This window comes from Theropithecus gelada, chromosome 4, assembly GCF_003255815.1.
Source record: "Theropithecus gelada isolate Dixy chromosome 4, Tgel_1.0, whole genome shotgun sequence".
NCBI classification, from domain to species: Eukaryota; Metazoa; Chordata; class Mammalia; order Primates; family Cercopithecidae; genus Theropithecus; species Theropithecus gelada.
In genome coordinates this window covers 7,946,521-7,968,291 of record NC_037671.1, presented here as the reverse complement: position 1 = coordinate 7,968,291, position 21,771 = coordinate 7,946,521, and the positions used below count along the sequence as shown (strand labels likewise).

The 21,771-nt window shown below is 45.0% G+C and overlaps 1 protein-coding gene across 5 annotated transcripts in view; it reads left to right on the top strand.

The window, feature by feature from the left end:
- The window catches only part of LYRM4 (LYR motif containing 4), a 198,450-nt gene that overhangs the window by 100,982 nt on the left and 75,697 nt on the right, over positions 1-21,771 (top strand). The window contains exon 3 of one of the 5 annotated variants that reach the window (XM_025382279.1): positions 17,955-18,081. The exons of the other annotated variants lie outside the window; for them this stretch is intronic. Within the exon in view, the coding sequence (XP_025238064.1) occupies positions 17,955-18,038 (84 nt within the window). The 3' untranslated portion in view covers positions 18,039-18,081. The remainder of the gene's footprint in view (positions 1-17,954; positions 18,082-21,771) is intronic. 5 annotated transcript variants of the gene reach the window in all.

The window sequence follows — 21,771 nt, the reverse complement described above, 5'->3', positions numbered from 1 at the left end:
GTTTCTGTGTCCCTTCTTCTGTCCTTCTCCTCAGCCCTACTACACTGATTAGGAGTTCATGAGCGTAACACAATTATGTCAATACTGTGAAAGCACAGGGCTCCAATAGCTTCCTCCAATGAGAAATGGAGTGGTAGGCACTGTTTTAATTTTTATTTCTTAAATGCTATTGTGAATACAGATATACTGTAATGAAAATACTTTTCTGAAATATTTACATATTTCATACAGCCCTTTGCAACTGCTTTCTTCAGCAGCTAAAATCTTATTTACTCTTCAGTAACAAAAAATACTAGATATATTTTAATATTTTGTACTATACTGCTTTGATTTCATAAGTTATTCCAAATGCTAACCAGTAAGGCTGTACTCACCTAATAATCTATTTAAAGTTGTCATATGTTCAAGAAAACAGGTTATATAGAACAGTTTGAAGACAATGCAATAGAAAAGTCTAAATAAAAACTTTTAAAGATAGGTCCTACTAATTTATCATTTAGCTAATAGGTTTTTGCATTTATTATATTTTTCTGTTTATTTACCCATCTTCTCTGCCAACCAAAGAGCGAACAGTAAATAAAATTTTCATCTACCACCTCCAACCTGGTTCTTATTCTTAACATAGTTTTTCATTCACTAGTTCAGAATATTGTTATTTAATTTTAAAAATCTAAATTTATGTATCAATATAATGTGGAATATTTTCTTTCTTTTTTTTTTTTTTAATGCTTTTTTTTTTTTTTTGAGACGGAGTCTCGCTGTGTCTCCCAGGCTGGAGTGCAGTGGCGCAATCTCGGCTCACTGCAAGCTCCGCCTCCCGGGTTCACGCCATTCTCCCGCCTCAGCCTCCCAAGTAGCTGGGACTACAGGCGCCCGCTACCACGCCCGGCTAGTTTTTTGTATTTTTAGTAGAGACGGGGTTTCACCATGTTAGCCAGGATAGTCTCGATCTTCTGACCTCGTGATCCACCCGCCTCGGCCTCCCGAAGTGCTGGGATTACAGGCTTGAGCCACTGCGCCCGGCCAATGTGGAATATTTTCATAATTCTGTAACTTAGCAATTTCTTCTTCTAGTTTTAGATATTCCACATATGTAGTATTATCAATGTAGGGTCTCAGCATTTTCCATAGTTTCGGACAAGACCATATCCTTCATTTGTCTAGTGAGAAAAGGAAAGCTGAAGTCCAGAGCAGTTAGACTGTGATTGACTTTCTTTGTTGTTAACATAGGGCACAGAAAATGGAATGCCATTTTTCTGGTCTAAATCATTTGCTCTCCATCATATATTTGGAACTTTCCCATGTCTATAAATGGCCAGTAGACTCGGAGGCATAGGGAAGGAGAGCATCTCGTGGTCATTGAAGGCCCGCAGAGCCATGCACCAAGCAGGTGCCTTTCCGCCTTACCTGGTGTGTTAGCTCGTTTTCATAATAAAGACATGCACAAGACTGAGTAATTTATAAGAGAAGGAGGTTTAATGCACTCACAGTTCCACATGGCAGGGGAGGCCTCACAATCATGGCAGAAGGCAAAGGAGGAACAAAGGCACATCTTACATGGCAGCAGGCCAGAGAGCATGTGCAGGGGAGCTGCCCTTTATAAAAATATCAGATTTTGTGAGACTTAGTCACTATCACAAGAACAGCACGGAAAAGACCCACCCCCATGATTCAATCACCTCCCACCAGGTCCCTCCCCCCACATGTGGGAATTATGGGAGCTACAATTCAAGATGAGATTTGGTGGGGAAACAGCCAAACCATATCTCTTGGGTTGAGACCCATACCTGATACATGATGCATCAGCCTTCTGTGCTCCACTTCTCAGCTGAGCATGTAGAGGGTCCGAGGGGCTAGTAACCAATCCAAGGGAGTTGAACCCAGGTTTACCAAACTCTGAACTGCCACCAGTTTGCTACGTCTCCGGGAGCTTAGCATCCACTGGGAAGAAGGGAATGATACACACACAAATAGACACAGCTGAAGAAAAGGGCCAGTTAGTGTTATGAGTTACAAAAATGGCAGTCACCAAGCTAATGGAGTCCTGAGAAATAAGATCTCACTTCCAGATGGTTGGTCCTCGAACTGCTTCTGCATTAAAAAGATCAGCCATAAGCTGAAGTTTTAAAAAGAGAAGGGATTTCAGGAAGCAAAAAACTAAAAAGAAAAACATCCCAGGAAAAAGTTATGGCTTCAAATGAGAAAGGCATAGACGAGGGGAGATGAGGATGTGGGAAAATAAAGCAGATTCCCAGCCAGTGCACATGTGTCAAGAGGACAGAGCTGTGTTTGATATAAGCCAAAGTCAATGTTCATATGCTTTCTGAGGTTATAAAGGAAGTATCAAAAACTGTGAACTGAGGAGTCCCATAAAACTTCCCTGAATGTGATTCAAGGTAGATTATAAAAGATAGATATGAATTGTGAGGAAAGGTCTTGAACAGAATGTCAAGATGGGAAGACCCAAGACCTAAGGTGTGCTCGCGTAGTGGGAAGCTGGAGGACAGGTTTTCTTTGGAGAGAGCTTGAGATGGGCTTGGATAGTAGCCGTGTAGGCGGTAAAGGACCGCTAAAAATACTTTTGTTCAAACGCTACTCTTACCAGGGTCACCAGTGGCCTCTTTGTTGTAAATACAATGAATAAATTATAAGAAAATAAGTTTTTTCCATCCCTTCTCCTGCATGATCACTCTCAACTTCTGACAGTGCATTGACCAGTTTCTCTGGGAAATCCTGCTGCACTGGTTTCTGAAACACCCTCTCTCCTGGCTTCCCTCTCACTATGACTCAGTCCCCTCCATGGCCCCTTCTAGGCTTGTCCCCTTGTCCCAGCATTGCCTAGTCTGGCCCTGTCCTCTACTCACCTTCATCTTATCCTGAGTGGGGATGACACCCACGTACCTGTCTGGGGCCCACCCGCCTGCCAGGACCCCATGGGTACCATCCTACCTGCCTACTATACAGTTCTCTGGAAGAGTACTATCACTGCTGCCAGTCTGGCCCCCTCCAGCCCAGCTTTCTCCCGACACAGATGTGGTCATGCCTTTCCCTGAAACCCATGACGTTAGCATGGAGTGGCATTAGAATTTCCCTGATCCCATCTCCCCAATGCGGCCCAGCCGAGGTCCAGCTTCAGAACCTGCCTGCACGATGAGGGGGCCAAGGTTGCCATCTCACCCACATTTCAGTAAAATTATGAACCTTTAAAATACTCCCTCTCAAACTGCTAGGCATGTTGCCCCTGGAAATCTTTGTTTCTTCCAGATTTGACCCTCTTCCAGCCTGGCAAAGACAGTGGCTGCCACTCTAGATTTCTGCTTGACAGACATGACCTCAAGACCTGCAGACTTGACCAGGCATGGTGGCTCACACCTCTAATCCCAACACTTTGGGAGGCCAAGGTGGAAGGATTACTTGAGGCCAGGAGTTTGAGACCAGCCTGGGCAACATAGTGGGACCCTCCACAAAAAAGTAAAAAATTAGTCGGGCGTAGTGGTGCATGCCTGTAGTCCCAGCTACTTAGGAGGCTGAAGTGGGAGGATCGCTTGAGCCCAAGAGTTTGAGGCTGCAGAAAGCTATTACTGAACCACTGCACTCCAGCCTGTGTGACAAAGCAACACCCTGTCTTTAAAAAAAAAAAAAAAAAAAAAAAAACTGCAGACCAGACAAATAAACCTGCCATAGCAAATTTATCTCACTCTCTGTGTGGCAAGGGCTTTAGAAAAGAATATTATCATTAATGCTGGCTTGTGACAATGCATTCAGTGTAAATTTTTATTGCCAAGAATACTTGCCCAAGGTTTTTGTGTTCCTGTTTATTTATGCTTCTTGAAATACTTTGAAACACTGCTTAGTTACTCTTATATCAGTATAGATATATGTACATACATGAAGACACATGTATATGCATGCACACTGTGAACATACATGTGTGCATTCACATGCATGCATAAATGTACACACACACACAGACATACACATTATAAATTTGGGTTGGGGGGGCTGTTTTTCTTCCTTTTTTTCTTTTGTTCTTTTTTTCCTTCTCTCTGATCCTGTCCTCATAGCAAAGAGTGTGTGGTTTGTGGTGCTGCCTTGGCGTTTCGGGCCAGCCCTCCTGTCAAATCCTGCATCCTCTTTTCATCAGACCTCCTGGATGGCAGCAGAGCCTGCCGACAGTGCAGAGCAGCTGCTGGCCGGCCGGGGTGTTCTCACTGCAGTCTGCGCCTACAGGCTTTATGAAAATCTAATTCGTGTTACCCTACTCTGGCTCAGGCACTGTTAAAATTGAGAGATATATTCAATTTTAAACAAGAACAAACTAAATCTGTCTTCTAAAGAAAAGTACGAACAGCCTCTTGTGGCATTTCTTTAAATGGACTAATATGTTGATCTCGGAGAAACTGGGAGCCATCCTTCGTGTTTTCATTATTAAGCCAGGTAAAATGAAAACCAAATCTCACTCCCAAATGCCACCTCTGGGAATTCTCTGTTGTTTCTGTTTTAAAGTAACCTACATGATTCCTTCTGTAGTTAAGGCATACTGTTGAAAATATAAGATTTCAGTCTTCTTTTTTTTTTTAGTTTTAGATACTGTTTAGGTACTTCCTGTTCGCAGGGCTCATGCAAAGAACATTTCATCATGTTTACTGGTTGTGACTATCTGATTGTATGAGAAGTAATTGCTGTGGATCTTCCTTGACAAATAAACTACAATCCGAACCTGGCAATAAACTACCAATTATCAGAGTACTGCATCATAGTCCGTCGCAGATACCTAAGTCCTTATTTATTTACATGTTTTTAAGTGAAATTATGTGTCATAAAATGTAGGCATTAAATGGTAACTTTTGCCACACTAGGCTATTCCTGATGATCTAGGGGAAATACTTTTTCACATCGAGTGCTTTCACTCAGTAACTCTTTATAAAGGAGCAGATATTCTTAAGAGAACAGAATGCTTTCCTCTTTCTTTTGCTAGGGTCACTAACTCACTGACCTTGTAGCTCAGTACAGTTTATCTGGCTTGAAGGGGGAAATTCTGGAAAGTGGGCTTAGCATTGCTTTACTCTTATTTACCGGGAAAAACTCAAAAGGCCAGAGAGGTTTGTGTTTATTTTTCTCTTAAAAAGATGGAATTGGGCTAAAGCGAGAGCTTCAGGGGAGACTTGTGACATTCCCATCATGTCTATTGTGATTTGAAACCCTTGCAGGTTCATGAGCAGCTGCAGAGCTGCCCCTGGGATGTCAGGACTGCCTTGCAGTACAGATTCCCACCCGTACTCTCCTATCCATCTTCCCCGCCACCACCCCTTCCTGAAGAAGAGCTGGGTGTTTCTGTTTCTTGTTTTAGCACAAAACAGATGATAAGAGATCTGGATTTCGGTTGCATAAAACAAATCTGAGACAGGGCATTATTCTAATGACACCTAGAACATGAGGCGGCTCAGCAAGGAGCCTCCACAGGTCACCCACCCAGACTGGAAGTCCTTCAAGATGCATGGGCAGCTCCAGCCATTCCACACGTGCACCATTGCTTTCCTTTTTATCTCTTTGCCCTTCTATCCTGGCTTCTGCCCCCCGCATATTCTTTCTGCTACTAGTGGATTGGCTGCCACTGTGTTCTGGAATGCTATGATGAGTTCAGTATAGCAAATGCACAGGCACACTCTTGCACACATACATACCATGGGTTCCTGCCCCAGCCACTCCAAAGACCTGGACCACTAGCAGGCGCCTGTGGTCCCACGTCCTCTCCTAGGACCCAGGGCTCTCCACTTGAAGCACAGTGCCTTGCTGGAAGGAGCCACCTCTGGACCACGCTGCAGAGAAGGGCTGTGAGCCTCAGCTTTATGAACGGCTGCCTTGCGTGTTGAGCTGAGGCTGTATCTTGGGAGCACAGTCTTCCTCTTCAGAGCTAACTTCATTTCATCATCCTGGATTTGATAAGGGTTATTCATTCAATCTCTTTGCCTCCTATTTTGGCAAACACTCCAGAAGACAGATGATACCATCCTATTGAGAAAATGACTGTTGAATAACAGATTATAAATCTGTGTATTTCCTCTGGAGAACTGTGTGTGAAATGAGAACACTGGGTTTGTCCAGCCTGCCTCTAAACGTATCTCAAGACATTTCTCTCTGCCTGTTGTCTTTAGCCACAGGAGTCAACTAATGTGTATTTCTCAGGGATCGTGTATAATACTTTGGAACATACACACTTCCGAGGGGTGTAACCTACCAAAGACCTGTGTTTTTTCCTTTGCTTTGCTTAATGCCTTAAACTTTCTTAAGTGCTCCTCCGGACATTAACATGTGAACCTTCACAGTAGCTAGGAGAGGCTATCCATATATTTTGCTGCCAAGAAAAACAGGCCCAACACTTTGCAACAGAAAAATGGCAGGACCAGTGTGAGAATCCTGGTTTTCTGGTAGGCTGGTTCCCTGACATCCCAGTACAGCAACATATCGTCCTTAAAAGATATATAAATGTTGGCATGACGACCCCGCCTTCCCAGCACCCACAGCCAGTGAAACCCAGTTACTGAAAAATGACGGAATTTACCAGCATCTGTAATTTCCTTCTGTGTATATGATCTCGGTGGCTGGGGAACTGCCTAATAGCCTAGTAAAGGCAGACTCTGAAAACTGTCCTATGTTTCTGTAGCAGTATTTAATAGTAATCTATCTCAGCTGGGCTCAGCGGCTCACACCCGTCATCCCAACACATTGGGAGGCCAAGGCAGGCAGATCACTTGAGACTAAGAGTTCAGACCAGCCTGACCAACATGGTGAAGCCCTGTCTCTACTAAAAATACAAAAATTATCCATGCGTGGTGGCGCACGCCTGTAATCCCAGCTTCTCAGGAGGCTGAAGCAGTAGAATTGCTTGAACCCGGGAGGCAGAGTTTGCAGTGAGCTGAGATCACACCACTGCACTCCAGCCTGGGCAAGAAAGCAAGACTCCATCTGAAAAAAATAATAATAATAAAAGTTCAGTCTCCCAGTAGGCAGGGTAGGGGACTTGATGATTCTGTACAGAAAAGAAACAGTGCTTCTGTGTCACTCTTGCTCCATCTATCCATCCCATCCACCATCCTGTTAGAATGGCATTGTTATTAAAAGTCCCAGGCCTGGGGTGAGGAGACCTGAACCCCGACGCCCCCCTCTGACACTGTGTAATTTGGGTTAAGTTACTGCATCTTTGTGAATCCGCCTTTCTTTTTAATCTGTATGAGGTGTTGGGTTGTCCTGTGATGTTTCTATCCGTGTCCTGTGTGATCGTAGATCCTGCATGCCACTCTCTGTCCAGCACAGGATCCCCTTTGCAACCTCCTTTCTCACCCACCCTGGGGCTTGGGAGCTGGAGGTGGGGGAAGAGGGGTGGTCAGTGAAATATTACAAATCAACCTTCTGTAGACCCAGTTTGCAGATGTTATGTGGAATTCCTTCTGCTGTTTCATTCCACTGCATTACATTTTTATGTTAACTTAATAGGCTAATATTTTATGAACTTGTAAGATTGAATATATGGAATGAAATCGATGTTTCTGATAATTACTTGTAGGGTGGGGAGGTTCAGGAGAAAGTCATTTAAAACTTCCAGACTGATATTGATTAAAATTAGTGGCTTAAAGATTTAGAATATCTAATTTATACAGTTTTTTTCTTGGTATAGCTTAGGTGAAAAATGTTTCTGTAGCATTTATGATAACACTTAGCAGGTAATTTTCTTTACTAGATTTAGGGAAGAGCCAGTAATGTACAATCAGAGCATTCCATGTGTCCCTATTTAGGACGTTTCAGGGTTTATTGATGCAATTTAGCGTTTTTGTCTGGGATGTTCAACTTCTAAGGGACAGGCTCTTTGTTTGCTGTTTTAGAATTATTAGAGTCTTTCATTGTATCTGTCTGTATTCACAGCATATATGGTCATTTCATTTGCGTGTTAATGAACAGGCATTATATCAATATTCAATAACAGATTATAAATCTGTGTATTTCCTCTGGAGAACTGTGTGTGAAATGAGAACACTGGGTTTGTCCAGCCTGCCTCCAAACGTATCTCAAGACATTTCTCTCTGCCTGTTTTTCCTTAGCCACAGGAGTCAACTAATGTGTATTTCTCAGGGATCGTGTATAATACTTTGGAACATACACACTTCCGAGGGGTGTAACCTACCAAAGACCTGTCTTTGGTATGTTACTCTATATATCAATATATCAATAATTCCTTATATTTGTCAAGCACCACACAACGGTAGTTGCCAGTTCTGACTACACATCAGGATGTATTTTTGAAGATTTACAGAGATGATTTTGATGAGCACTACTGTTGAAAACCACAGGTTTTCCGAGAGTGTCCGTGTGTATTTCACATGGCTTTACTCATCAGAAGAAGGTATTGCACATGGTACTGGTGATTGCCTCTTTTACCAAAGAGGAAACTGAGGCTCTGGAAGGTTCTGTGAGTTACCCCCGGTCACACTGAACAGCAGCACTTCATCAAGTTAGTTTCCAGATGTCCAGCTTCTCTCCGCCCAGCTAGGCAGGCACAAGAGACTTGCTGTGTTAGGACCTGGTGTCTTAGTCGTGTTTAAGATTACCAAGGGCGCTGGGTGCAGTGGCTCACACTTGTAATCCTAGCACTTTTGGAGGCTGAGGTGCATGGATCACTTGAGGTCAGGAGTTTGAGAGCAACCTGGCCACCATGACAAAACACCATCTCTACTAAAATACAAAAATTAGCTGGGCATGGTGGTGCACACCTGTAATCCCAGCTACTCAAGAGACTGAGGCACGAGAATTGCTTGAACCCGGGAGGCGGAGGCAGAGCTGAGATCACACCACTGCACTCCAGCCTGCACGACAGAACAAGACCCTGTCTCACACACACACACAAAATAATAAGATTACCAGCAGTTCAACAGAAACAAAACTGACAGCATAGTGTATTGTGACAGTCATGGGACATAGAGGAAGAATTAGGTACGTACTGCCTTCATTTAAGGAAACTGCAAGCCCAGCGGCCTTAAGTATGCTGCTAAGGATATAGTAGTTGTCACATAAATAAAATTCTAAATCCTATCATTATAAAAGCCACTCTATGCCTTTCTCATCTGGCAGCAAGTTTGTCAGCACAGGCCAGTGGGTAACGTGTTGCCGTGTGTTTCCATTTGCCCCGTGATGTAGCCTAGAATTCCTACCAGCCAACAACAAAGGAGGCCCGAGAGGAAGGCTTTCCCCGGCAACATGCAGTCCCATCCTTGGGAACAGTTCCCATGAGCACGTTAGCTTCGCTGGTTATGAGCGTAGCGAGGCGTCAGCTCAGGCAGTGAGTAAAACAGACCTTTGTAACGGGGCTGTGGGAGGAAGGGTGTAGACCAGAGGGGAACAGCCAGGCCGGAGACAGACACGCAGCTGGGGCTGCCTCACTTCTCCATTTGCCTCCGCCAGCCATGCCTTCTGACTGGACATTTTCACCAAAGAAGGTACGGTGGGGTATGCTTTTTAAAAAAATATTAGAAGGATGGCAGGTTATTAAAAGCCAGCTGTCATTCCCTATTTAGTGTGTCGTGCTGGCACTGAAGACAGTACATGTGTGTTGTTTATTGTTTGTGGGCGTTTCCCCGAGTGGCATAGTTGTAAGGGAGGTACCACTTTCCTAGGACATGCTTTTGGCATCACATACCTCCCTGCGGCTGATCAGGGAAGCAGCTCGGCAGGGCAGGAGAAGCACAGAGCTGAGTCTGCCACTGCTCACTGGCATGCTAACCATGGGCAAGCCGCTTAGCTTCTCCGCATCGTATTCCTCAGCTATAGAACGAAATTGGGTCAATGATTTATCTCTAAGGTCCTTTCCAGTTCCCATACTTAGTGGTTCCAGTGATTTATTGACAAGAATGTGGTATCATTCTTTTATTCATTCATCAAGTCTGTGTGAATCACCCATGTCTGGGAGCTTGCTCGATGCTGTGAGCAATGCAGCAGTGAATTCCACAAAGATCCTGCTTTCCTGGAGCCTGTCATCCAGCCAGGGAGACAAAATGGGGGCACACATGATTCTCCCAGAAAGCAAAACGTGAAAAATACCGGTTGAAAAGGACATGGAAAAATTATCTTCTATTTGTGACGCTTTCCTCTGTGCCCTAAAGACTCTCTTTGATAATTAATGGACTTTTAATTTAATTATGACAGTAATCTGGTAGGGTGGATATTATTATCCCACTTTATAGATAAGGAATCAAACCTTCAGAGAATAAATAATCTGCCCCTAGTCATGCAGCTAGTAAATTGAGCCAGGATTTCGAAATAAGCCTTTCTGATTTCAAAGCCCATTCCTTCTCCATTAGAACATGCTGCCTCCTGATAAAATGCTCAGAGAATTGATAAAGGGGATAGCGTATGCCACTGAGGGTAGGATAAGCATTTTCTGATAGAGGAGCCATTTGCTCAAGGACCTAGAAATGGGAGGACTTGGCGGAGAGGATTTCCTGGAGGCAACAACTGTGAAGGAGCAGGAGCAAACCCAGTGAACAGGGAGACCAGCCAGGCAGAGACTTCAAACGTTAATTAAAAGGCATTTTGGAGGCCAGGCGCAGTGGCTCACGCCTGTAATCCCAGCACTTTGGGAGGCCAAGGCGGGCGGATCACAAAGTCAACAGATAGAGACCGTCCTGACCAACATGGTGAAACCCCGTCTCTACTAAAAATACAAAAAATTAGCTGGACGTGGTGGCGCACGGCTGTAGTCCCAGCTACTCAAGAGGCTGAGGCAGGAGGATCCCTTGAACCCGGGAGGCAGGGGTTGCAGTGAGCCGAGATTGCGCCACTGCAACCCAGCCTAGCAACAGAGTGAGACTCCGTCCCAAAAAAAAAAAAAAAACATTTTGGAGCCCCCGAAGATTTGGAGTTAAATAGGTAAAGGTCACCTCCAGTCATGCCTTGAGAGTACGAGTGTAGACACTAATTAAATAAGCTGATAGGGGCTTGAATTTAAGATTAAAGGTCAGGAAGGGAGAAAAGAAGACATGGAAGAGAATGCTATACCATTCTCGTAAAGGCTGTGTCATCAGAAATACCAAACTCAGGAATAGGAGCCAACCTTAGAAACACATTGAGGACTCTGAATTTAGTGACTCTAAGCTGCAAGAGATTGCTTCAGCTGTAATTCTAAAACTCAAGACAGTGGTCAGAGCCTGAGTGTGCAGGGGTCACACAATTGCAGGGCAGAGCTGGAGGCTCGACTGAGAATTAGTAAATGCGTGGCACTTTGCCGCTCACGGAGCATGTGCACATTTGCTATCTGAGATGCTTTTCAAGGTGGCCAAACGAGAGACCACAAAGAAAGAATAATTATGTTAATAGCTAACAATTAGCGAGGGCCTACTGTGTACCAGGCACTGTGCTCAGGATTTTGCGTACCTCAGACCTCACTTCCTTATGAGGTATCATTATTATATCCCATTTTCATAGAAAGTACCTGAAACCAGGGTATCCATGGTCACAGAACTAATAAATGGCAAAGCTGAGACTTGAACCCAGGCCTGATGGTCTAAGGTCCCCAGCCTTGGTTAAACAGAGAAGGAAAGGAGGTGCAGCAACAGGGGAAAATCAGACTCCAAAAGAAGAAAAAAATTGCAAGGAGGGCAGATACGGTTGGTTTCTCTGTTGGTTCGTTTGCCATTAGAAACTTTGAGAATAAAGGTCGAGAATGTAGTTGCTTAAAATAATGTACACCTGGTTCACCACGCTTAATGATCACCTGCCTTCTACAAAGCTTACATATTGAGCTTTTATGGGACAGATGGGCTGCGGTGCATTACTGCCTCTTAATACTCTGCATTACTTTAGCCTGAAACAAGGGTGACTGTCTGAATGTCAGCGAGGACTTGGGAATGCCAGAGGCATGCTGCTGCGTTCATCTGCTTCTGTGCATAAAGATTTAACATTTGACGTTTGCCCTTTTTTCCAATTATCCTAGAGTTTCTTAACATTATTTTAAAGTGATGGATGTTTTGCTTGTAGGAAATCATTCAGAGGAGTAACAAACTTAGTACCACGATGAACTAGTAAGACGACATGTTCTGGGAATGGCTTGCACCTGCCTGTTGTGTATATGTGTGTCCATGTGTGGACAGGCATGCTTTTAAGTGGAATTGTGTATCTGATGTTTATGTATCTAAACAATTTATATATAATTTGGTCCAGATTTTCTATTATCTCTTAGTTTTATTAATCCAATCAGAATGTTTAAGATATAAAAAGCCCTCTGATGTCCTGATCTCCACGGTAATCAGGGGCTTCAGGGTCCCTCTTTCCGCCCCCACCCTCCAGAAGACACACCAAGATTTTTAGATTAATGTTTCCCTTAATCCTAGAGTATTCTGGAGAATGTCTCTCTGAGAAGCAGTAAGGGTCAGTGGTTTGAGCCACGACTTTGAAAGCAGACATGTAAGGAGGTTTGAATCCCAGCTTTGCGACATGCTGTCTGACCTTGGTTAAACACTGAAAATCTCCCTGGCCTCAGTTTCAGTGTCTGAGATAATGAGCCAGACACCATCCTTGATATCTGTGTCCTGGGGACCTGGAGGAATTAATGAGCTGATGCCATAAAATCCTGATCCTGGCTTGAAGGGCCTCTCCTGTGAGGTCTTTCTGTTGCAATACATCTTTGTTAGCAGGCTTTTCCCACATATGGGGGCTTCTTTCAGGTCCTCATTTAGTGTCATCACCATGTTAGTGCCTAGTTTGCTTATTTTTGAAAACCTGAAAATATCACACATACGAATGGAGATTTCATTGAATATTGATGAACACTCAGAACTGTACATGCAACAGAAAGCGAAATTGGCTAAATATTACTCATTCAATAATTTATCTGAAATACGGTGTCATTTTGCAGTTCTAAAAATATAATAATTAATGTGAAATTTCAGGTTTAAAGTACAGTTTTAAAATATCAAACAAGCATCATGTCAAAAGATGAAATTTTATTAAAGGAGCTATTCTAGACGATTAAGAAATGAAAACTAGAGTTCTAGGGGAAAAATTCAGAACCACGTTTAATTTTATACTTGGTAGTGCACTGCAAATGGCAAGGTAATTTTTACGTGTATATTTATAGATTTAATTAGCAGTTATTTCATTATATCTTTCAGATAACTATACATGGAAAATGATTTCAAACAATAGACTGTCATCTTCAAGAAGTATTGTTAGTAAGGTTATGGGAAGCTCATTTCTTGGTCACTATAAACAGAGAGAGAAGTGTGTGTGTGTAAAGGTCATTACTTGTCACCTAATATGAATTCTTTCTTTCATTAAAAAAAATTTTCTATAACGTTTCTCATTTTCTCATCCATGTTTTGCACTTGAGAATATTTAGAAGGCACCATGATTTGTTCAAGGCATATACCCAGCCCAGCTCAGGATTAAGATTCAGAGTTCTAATTCTGCCCCACACAGCACAGGGAAGTCCTGCATACCCTGTTGATCTGGGTGTCAGATAGTCTTGAGGCTCGTAAAGGTCTTTGCTTCTCCTTCCTGCTTTCACGTTTCAGTGAATATTGAGGCACTGGGTAGTGGATGATGGAGACTCGGTACCCACTGCAGAGGGTGGGGACCAAGTCTGCATCATCCACTCCTCAGTGCCTCAGTCGGTCTGGGAGCCAATGTTCAACAGATGAGCATGCGGGTAAGTAAAACACAACCAGCTGTAAGAAGTGCTGTTCAAAAGGATGGACTGGGAGGGTGGCAGGGACGCCCGTCTCAGATGTCTTCTATGAGCAGGAGCGCTTTAGTCTGGGACCTGGCGATGAGTAAGGTGAGGTAAAGGGAGAGGAGGGGAGGGCAGGTGGCCTGGGCAGGGACAGACTATCAGCGACCCTGAGTGCTAAAGAGCTTGGTGTGTTCTGGAACTAAGAGAAGACAGAGATTGTTTTCCCGCTGCATGGGGAGGGAATCTGTCGCCCACTAATTTACAAAAGAAAAGTCGGACAATAATCTCTCATCAGTGCAGCTATTAATGAGACCTGGAGCTTCCAGGAAAATCTGGCTTAATAACTACCACACTGTTACTTCCTCGGGAAAATTAAAAAGGAAGGAGCGGTGAGACAGAAGGGCCTAATTCACCCCCCAGTTGACCAAGTCTGACTTGGCCTGCTAACAAAGCAACTTTAGGCAGTAGGGAGAGAAGCGAGGGAAGATGGATGTCTCTACAGGGAAATATTTTATGACTGTGAATTTTAGTATCTCTGTTTCTTGTCTTCCTTCAGAGATTAAAAGGAATCCATGTATAAAACAGGTAGTCACATGAGCATATATAAAATTTGGTTAAGCAAATTCAAGGACATTTTTTTTTTTTGAGACGGAGTCTTGCTGTGGCGCCCAGGCTGGAGTACAGTGGCGTGATCTTGGCTCACTGCAAGCTGCGCCTCCCGGGTTCACACCATTCTCCCACCTCAGCCTCAGCCTCCCGAGTAGCTGGGACTATAGGCACCCGCTACCACGCCCGGCTAATTTTTTGTATTTTTAGTAGAGATGGGATTTCACAGGATAGTCTCGATCTCCTGACCTCATGATCCACCCACCTCGGCCTCCCGAAGTGCTGGGATTACAGGCGTGAGCCACCGCACCCGGCCATTCAAGAACCTTTTCTACTTACCTAGGGTCAGTATATTCTATGGACATTGATAACCCATGGTTTTAACTGTAACCTCACATTGATCCTCAGTTTTCAGGGAAAGAGGATACTCATCTACTTCTGGTCACTGACATTTTAGGTGAAATCCTGAAGTGATTTATTAGTAGCCTAATTAGGTACTTTTTCCATTATTTAACCCAAAATCCAGGTTAAAATATTATGACATGAGTGACTTGAGCTAGACCATGACTACACATGTTTACTTCCTAGAGTCATTAACCTGGTTAAAGAAAAGAAAATCCCAGCACACCCTTGTTTTGTTAAGGTAACAAAATGAGCTCATATCGAACACATAGGTTTAAATTACTTTAAAATTTTTTTGTGGGCTCAAACACAAACATCACAACAAAGCTTACCTGTGACCCAATTAGGAGCATCATGAAAACATAAATCCCAATTCTACTCAAGTAATACCAATGGCCTGGTACCAGTGGCTTCCAGCAGGCCACTGGGGTTTGACTCCCAAGTAGGAAAAGCCCCTGCCTCTGGGGGGATAGATGATGGGGAAATCGTTCCATCCATCCCAGTGCTGAGCTCTCACATGCCCTTCTGCTTTTCTGTAAATTGACCTAAAATGGCCATCTTTGATGGTCTCTCACTTTCTCTCTCAATCCCTGATGTGAGAATGTATTGGAATTATTTTATAAACAGTGAGTCTGCCCACAGACCGACCTCCTAGCTCTGGTTTAGCAGTGTCCAACAGTAACAATAGAAAAGCCCCTGACTTATGTCTTCTTTTGAGAGCAGAGAACCCTTTTGCAGAAGGCCCAGGCACCCCCTCCTCTAGCCACGTTGACCAGAGTTGTGGTGTACAGTTATGCCTAAGCTGTTCACTGGACAGGTAGCTGGACCGCACCACAACAGCCTTAGGTCGAGCAAGATTGATGGCTTGGGGCTAGGCTGGGAGGAGGCCCACTTCAGGGGAAAATTGGGGCTGTGTTGAGAAGGAAGGAGGGCAGCTGTGGAATGGGCCACTGAGCGGGACCGTGTTTCACAAGCACTCCAGGTCCTGCCTGGGGGTATAAATCCTGGCTCTCCCTTTTCCAGCTCTGTGGACTGCATAAAAGTTTACTATCTAACTTCTTGGCATTTCTGTGTTTTCACCAATAAAAAACATGAAGATAACAATACCCCTCAGAAGATAACATGCGATGCAAGATGGAAACACAGACCCAGCACAGGCCCCTTCTTTACTCTGAGTCAAGCTTCCTTAGGGACAGGGCATCAGTAAGGGACCCGTCAGCACTTCGCACGATTCATGTAGTTCTCAGCCGTTCATTTGCTAGGACTGAACAAGGGAGACAGGCTACTAAACTGCCCCCGAACTCACAGGCTTGTGGTGTGTGCTGGATGAGACACAGCCCGTGCTGAGGCAGGCAGGTCTGAATCCAGTGCCGCAAGCACCATGGGCCGTGAGGTGGCATTAGAATATTTGGAGCACTGATGCAATGTCATCGGATGTATACATGTGCTGGAGAAATTGCCATCATGAGAACAGTTAATCGTGGAGTTGATCGTGGAGGCATAGTGTCCAGGCAGAACCCTACTCCAAGCAAGAGACATTTGGCGGCTGAGGGAAGAGAGTGCCAAGGGGAAGGGAATGGAATGAAATGCAGGAACTCTAGAGGGGATTTAAAGGCTGAATGTGCTGGTTTGCAGGCTTGAGTTAGGAACCTGCATCTAGCAGTCAGTATTACTAGAGCATTGGTGATGAAGCCGTGGGTATAAATAAGACCACATGAAGTGGGCATATGTGAAAGACATATTGGTGATCTTTCTGATGTTTTCTACCATTTCATATGAATAGGCAAGAGGAATGAAAACAGGAAATGATTTTTCTTTCCTCCTCCCTGGCAGCCTTGTCTCCTGTGATGTTTTTTCCTCATAAGGCTGGGGTCCTGTTGCGTTCCTTTTCGATGAGGCTTTTTTGTTACTTGGTGGGTAGGGGGCCTTAGGTGTGGCAGAGAATTTCCACAGCCTCGCCCTTGCCGTCGCAGTGATGAAGAGCGTTGACTTCAGAGTCAGGCGCTGAGTTTCATTCCCGCTGCACCACATATTAACCAAGTGAAATTAAGCACATGTTTTATTAATCTTTATAAACCTCAGTTCCCCTCCTGCAAAATGAGAACGATAATAGTGCCAACTTCACAGCACTGCTTGCAGTGGCAGTGAGCTAAGGCACTTACACAGGCGCATGCCTCCACCTGGGGGAAATGCTGTAGATGCTGCTGGCTCCTCCACTCACCAAAACTGCATTTTCTCTCCTTTGTTCTAAAAGAGAAACCAAGTGTGGGGAGCAAATGGGAGAAAGGAGCAGGAGAAGCTTGCCTCAGATTCCAACTCATATGACCTGTTAGTGACTAAAGACGGAATGCCAACACATGCATTGTGTGTTTGGAATGCCAGGTTGGTGTTTTCCACGGGGATGTGCCCATTGTTCTCTGTTTTCTGTGGAATGTCTTCCAGCGCCAGACCTGGAGATGGGGCCTGCCCTTTTACCTCTCAAATATGTTCCCGGGGAAGTGTGTCCTTCTCGGGGGCCACCCCATCACACTGAATCTCACGTTGGGCTCATTGCTAGAAACTCTGTAGCCTGTACCTGCTTCCCATGTCACATCAAAGCATCTCAGCACACAGACCTAAAGGAGACCTCAGAGGTCACCCAGCGTGGCCTCACAGAAACACCTGCGGGAAGGGATTACGGAGGTTTGCAGGGAAGGCCGGGCAGCCTGGGAGTGAGCGCCGCACTGCAGCCCCCAGACACACTCAGCTCCTGCTCCCAGGCAGGAATGAAGTGGTTTCCCAGCTCCTGGGGCCATGGGTAGCTGACTGATTAAATATCTGGTTTGGGAAATTCACCTGACATATTTCTTTTTTTTGAGACAGAGTCTCGCTGTCACCCAGGCTGGAGTGCAGTGGCGCGATCTCAGCTCACTGCAAGCTCTGCCTCCGGGGTTCCCGCCGTTCTCCTGCCTCAGCCTCCCGAGTAGCTGGGACTACAGGTGCCCGCCACCATGCCCGGCTAGTTTTTTTTGTATTTTTAGCAGAGACGGGGTTTTACTGTGTTAGCCAGGATGGTCTCGATCTCCTGACCTCGTGATCCACCCGCCTCAGCCTCCCAAAGTGCTGGGATTACAGGTGTGAGCCACCGTGCCCAGCCTCACCTGACATATTTCTTTCACGTAAGCCACTTCTTTTTTTTGTCCAAGCTGAGGCCAGCGCTCACCCAAGAGTCACCTGTATCTCAGTGCAGGTAGCTGAGCAAGGCACAGCCGCCAGGAGGAAGGCAGGGAACAGCAGCCGGAGCCTGGGGAAGCCCTGCACACATTGGCCTTGAGGAAACCACCTGACAGACGTTTGCTCCTCCTCACACGGAGTTGGTGGGCATTCTGACTACGTGGTCACATCAGATCGCTCTCACCTCTCCAAGCATTTCTTTTTCTGGAGTATGAAATAGCTGTTCAGGGAGGAAAGCAGTTTGATGTCAGAGGCTCCTTTGAGCCCTGGGAATTAGACCTCAGAAGCTTAGAATTGGAGCTCTGCTGCTGGTGGAAAATACACTGTGAATGTTTTATTCAGTAATGCATCTATAAGATTGAGCAGAATCCAAGTACATAAATCACTTATACAATAGCTGTGAAGAGCCACCTTCCAGCACTTCGGAACCAGGCAGCCAGTAGCTCACAAAGGCCTCTGTTGCCATCTGCTGGCCACATGCTTTCTCATGCTGTTCATTCTTGCTCTTTGGTATTGTTTGTTCCTGCAGCCTTTGGGGCACTCAGGTTCTTCTGCTGTAAAATTTGCGTCCATCAAAGCTGTACTGCCTTGTGTTTTTGAGGCTTTCAGAAGAGACCCTTAGCACTCTAAAATTCTGGGAGGACAGAGAAAGCAAGATGGAGAGAGATGACAAAGCCAATTTCTTCCCCCTGGCTTTTTTAACCGGTTATGTGCACTATCAGGCCGTCTGAGCTTAGGCCTATGCCAGACACATCTCAAGGCCAAGGACACAATACTCAGTTTGTCTTTGTAACAGGTCCTGTTATTGTGTCTGTCAACCTCCCGATGTCTGTATCACAGTCACTGATATATTATACTAAGGAGATAGGAATTATTAACGTTGCCAGTAAAACTTGCCCATGTGTAAGCACGCAGTCACACAATTATGGGCCTGAAGACTATCCCCAGGGGCGAAACTGTGCCCCAAAGGTTGCCGTAAGTCACTGGAGCCAGAAGGCAAATTTGTGTAAGATTGGCCACCATTCCCTGAATGACAGTGGTATGCTGACACGGCATCAGACTCCTCTCACACAGAAGATCCGCTCGTGGTGCAGGGCTTGGCCTCCTCAGTGTGGCCACAGGCCCTACAGTGCTAACAGATGTCACTTGTCGGGATTGCCCCTGAGCCATTGTGAACATGAAGTGGCATCACTGATCTCTCACCAGCTCTGAACCAATACATGTGGCATCCCAACTTCTTGAGAGGCTGACAGAGCATATCCAGAATGCAGCCACATGGGGAGTCAGAGTAGGGCAGGGATATAGGGGTGCTGTTGAAAACTGAAAACACGGGGGACCAGCCCGCGAAGCAGCCTTCTGGGAGACATCTGCGTGAGGCCAGCAGGCCAAGGGTCCGTGGCTAGGGATGGCTGTGCTCTCCTTAGGGAGAGGCGTTCCGGAAACTGAAGTTACGAGGCAGCCGTAGGTAAAGCATCCTGGGCTCTTCAAATCTGGGCATGGCTGTGAGCCCCAAAGAGTTGTCGTCGGTTTATGTCGTCTCCTAATACACAGGCTAAGTCATTAGGGAAAAAATCATGTCTCAGGTTTTAAGGGGAAAAAATGAAAAGGTGCATGGCCTTTAACTGTAAACAGTAGAAGGGGGTGGGGAATGGTTGAATGGTAGAAATGAAAATCAAGAAATCTAACGATGGCTGGTAACTTAAGGACCTTATGTATCAGTTACTGCTGCACAGTAAATCATCCCCTAAAACTTAGTGGCTTCAAAGAACAATCTTCATTTATTGCCACACCCCACTTCTACAGGTCAAGAATTCAGACAGGGCATGGCGAGGGGGACTTGTGTTGCTCCACAGTGATGGAACCTCAGCTGGAAGATTGGAAAGCTGGGGACAGGAATCATTTTTTACGTAGCTGTCTGGAGGTTGATGCTGGCTGTGATCAGGAGTCTGGCCACGGTGTCAGCCGGAATGTAGCACACATGGCCTCACTGTAACCTGGACTTCCTCACAACGTGGCGGCTGAGTTCCAAGGGCAAGAAGAGTCCCAGCAGAGAGAGCCAGACAGCAGCCATATTGTCTCTACGGCATAGCCTCAGGAGTTGTACAGCGTCACCTCCACTGTCAAGGTTACAGAACCTGTCCAGGTTCACTTAGAAGAAGATAAACCCCTTCTCTCGGTAGAGGAGGGTCCAGTCATTGTAAGACAAGCATTGGAAAATACCATCTGCCACACCAGTTCCCTTATCACCCGTATCCGCATCCCCCCACACAGTCACAGAAGCAGGGCAGCCTGTCACAGACCCTCAGCGATCGTGGCGTGGGTTTGTGCTGGGTAAATAGGTGCGTTTGTGGGTCGGCTCTACTTGTGGTTTGTAGTTTGACCTGGTCTTAACCTCTCTGGATCTCAGTTTCTTCTTCTGGGAAACAAAAAGGCTGAGCTGCAAACCAAGTCATTGGAAACTTTAACCTTTTCTCTTAACCTTTTTTGTACCCTGATACATATGTCTCAGTGGTAGTGAGGGTCACAATTCAGTTTGGTGGAGGGGGTAAAAGTTTGGAAAAGCCTCCCTCAAAAACTCTAGAATCCCTTCCAGCTCTGACCTCTGTGAGTGCTGAGACGGTGGTCATGCTCTTTGGCCTTTTGGAATTTTCCTTTCCTGCTCTGTAAAATGAAGGGTCTACTCAATTATCAGTTAAACTTTTTCCAGCTGTCACGTTTGATGGTAGTGTTCGTTTTGACATAATGAGGTTCCTTCATCCACACCAGTACTGTTCTGCTACTGTGGACATGTGAGTCGGCAGAAGAAATCCTATGTTTACAAGTTCCTGCCCGGGCTATTGAAGAAGTCTTCCTTTCTGTGGAATGATAGAAGCTTGAGTGGCTTTTGCAGCAGGGACCTGGGAAATCAGCATACTCTCCACTTTACAGAAGAGAAGACTGATGCACAGAGAAGCCAAGCGATTGTCAAGGACAGAGGGCGAGTTACTGATAAATCAGGCTACAATTCTATGACCTAAGGCAGTGTACTTTACTGTTGTGACCTCATCCTCTTAATAGAAAATACGTGAGCATGAGGACCCTGAGTCATACCACCCCATCTCTCCCATCTGCATTTTTCCTGTGAAGGGCCAGTGCCCTCAACAGTGCCATCTTATTTTTATTTCCACAAATGTGATCAATGCTCAACTGTTATGAAAGTACAGTTTTTCAAACATGAAAATTAGATTCAAAAGCTGAATGTGCAAAATAATTATAACCAAAGGTCGTGGTAGTCATAATCACACATAGAGGCTCTTGGTCTGATTTCTACAGAGAGAAACAATGCTTGAATACTTGTAGAACTGGACACCTGAAAAACAAGTGGGAAGGCTTTTAAAGCCATTTGGTTGGTGATTTAGGAGGTGGAAGTGGCATAAGGAAGTCAGTACTGCTGACAGTCTAGGAAAAGGGAAAGCGTCTACATTTTGGTTTCGCTTTGTGTTACCTCTTTTATTTTTCATAGTGGCAAAATACACGTAACATAAAATTTACCTTCTTAACCATTTGTAAGCATGTATGTTACATTTTTAACATGCTTTTGTTGAATGGTTAAGAATCTCGGAAATGATAAGCCTCACGTGTTCCCAAGTGCCAATCAAGTTGAAGAACAAATTGACTTCCCCGAGCCCAACTCCATGTTCCAGAAATGGGGTCCTCAGCCACACACTGTGAATACCTGTAATGCACTTAAGTACTTTTGACTTGTAAAGTACAGAAAGCACATCATGGTGAATACAAACCTTTGTGTTGGTGTCCTGCAATGCCACAGCCTTATGTCCTTTGGAAATACTCAT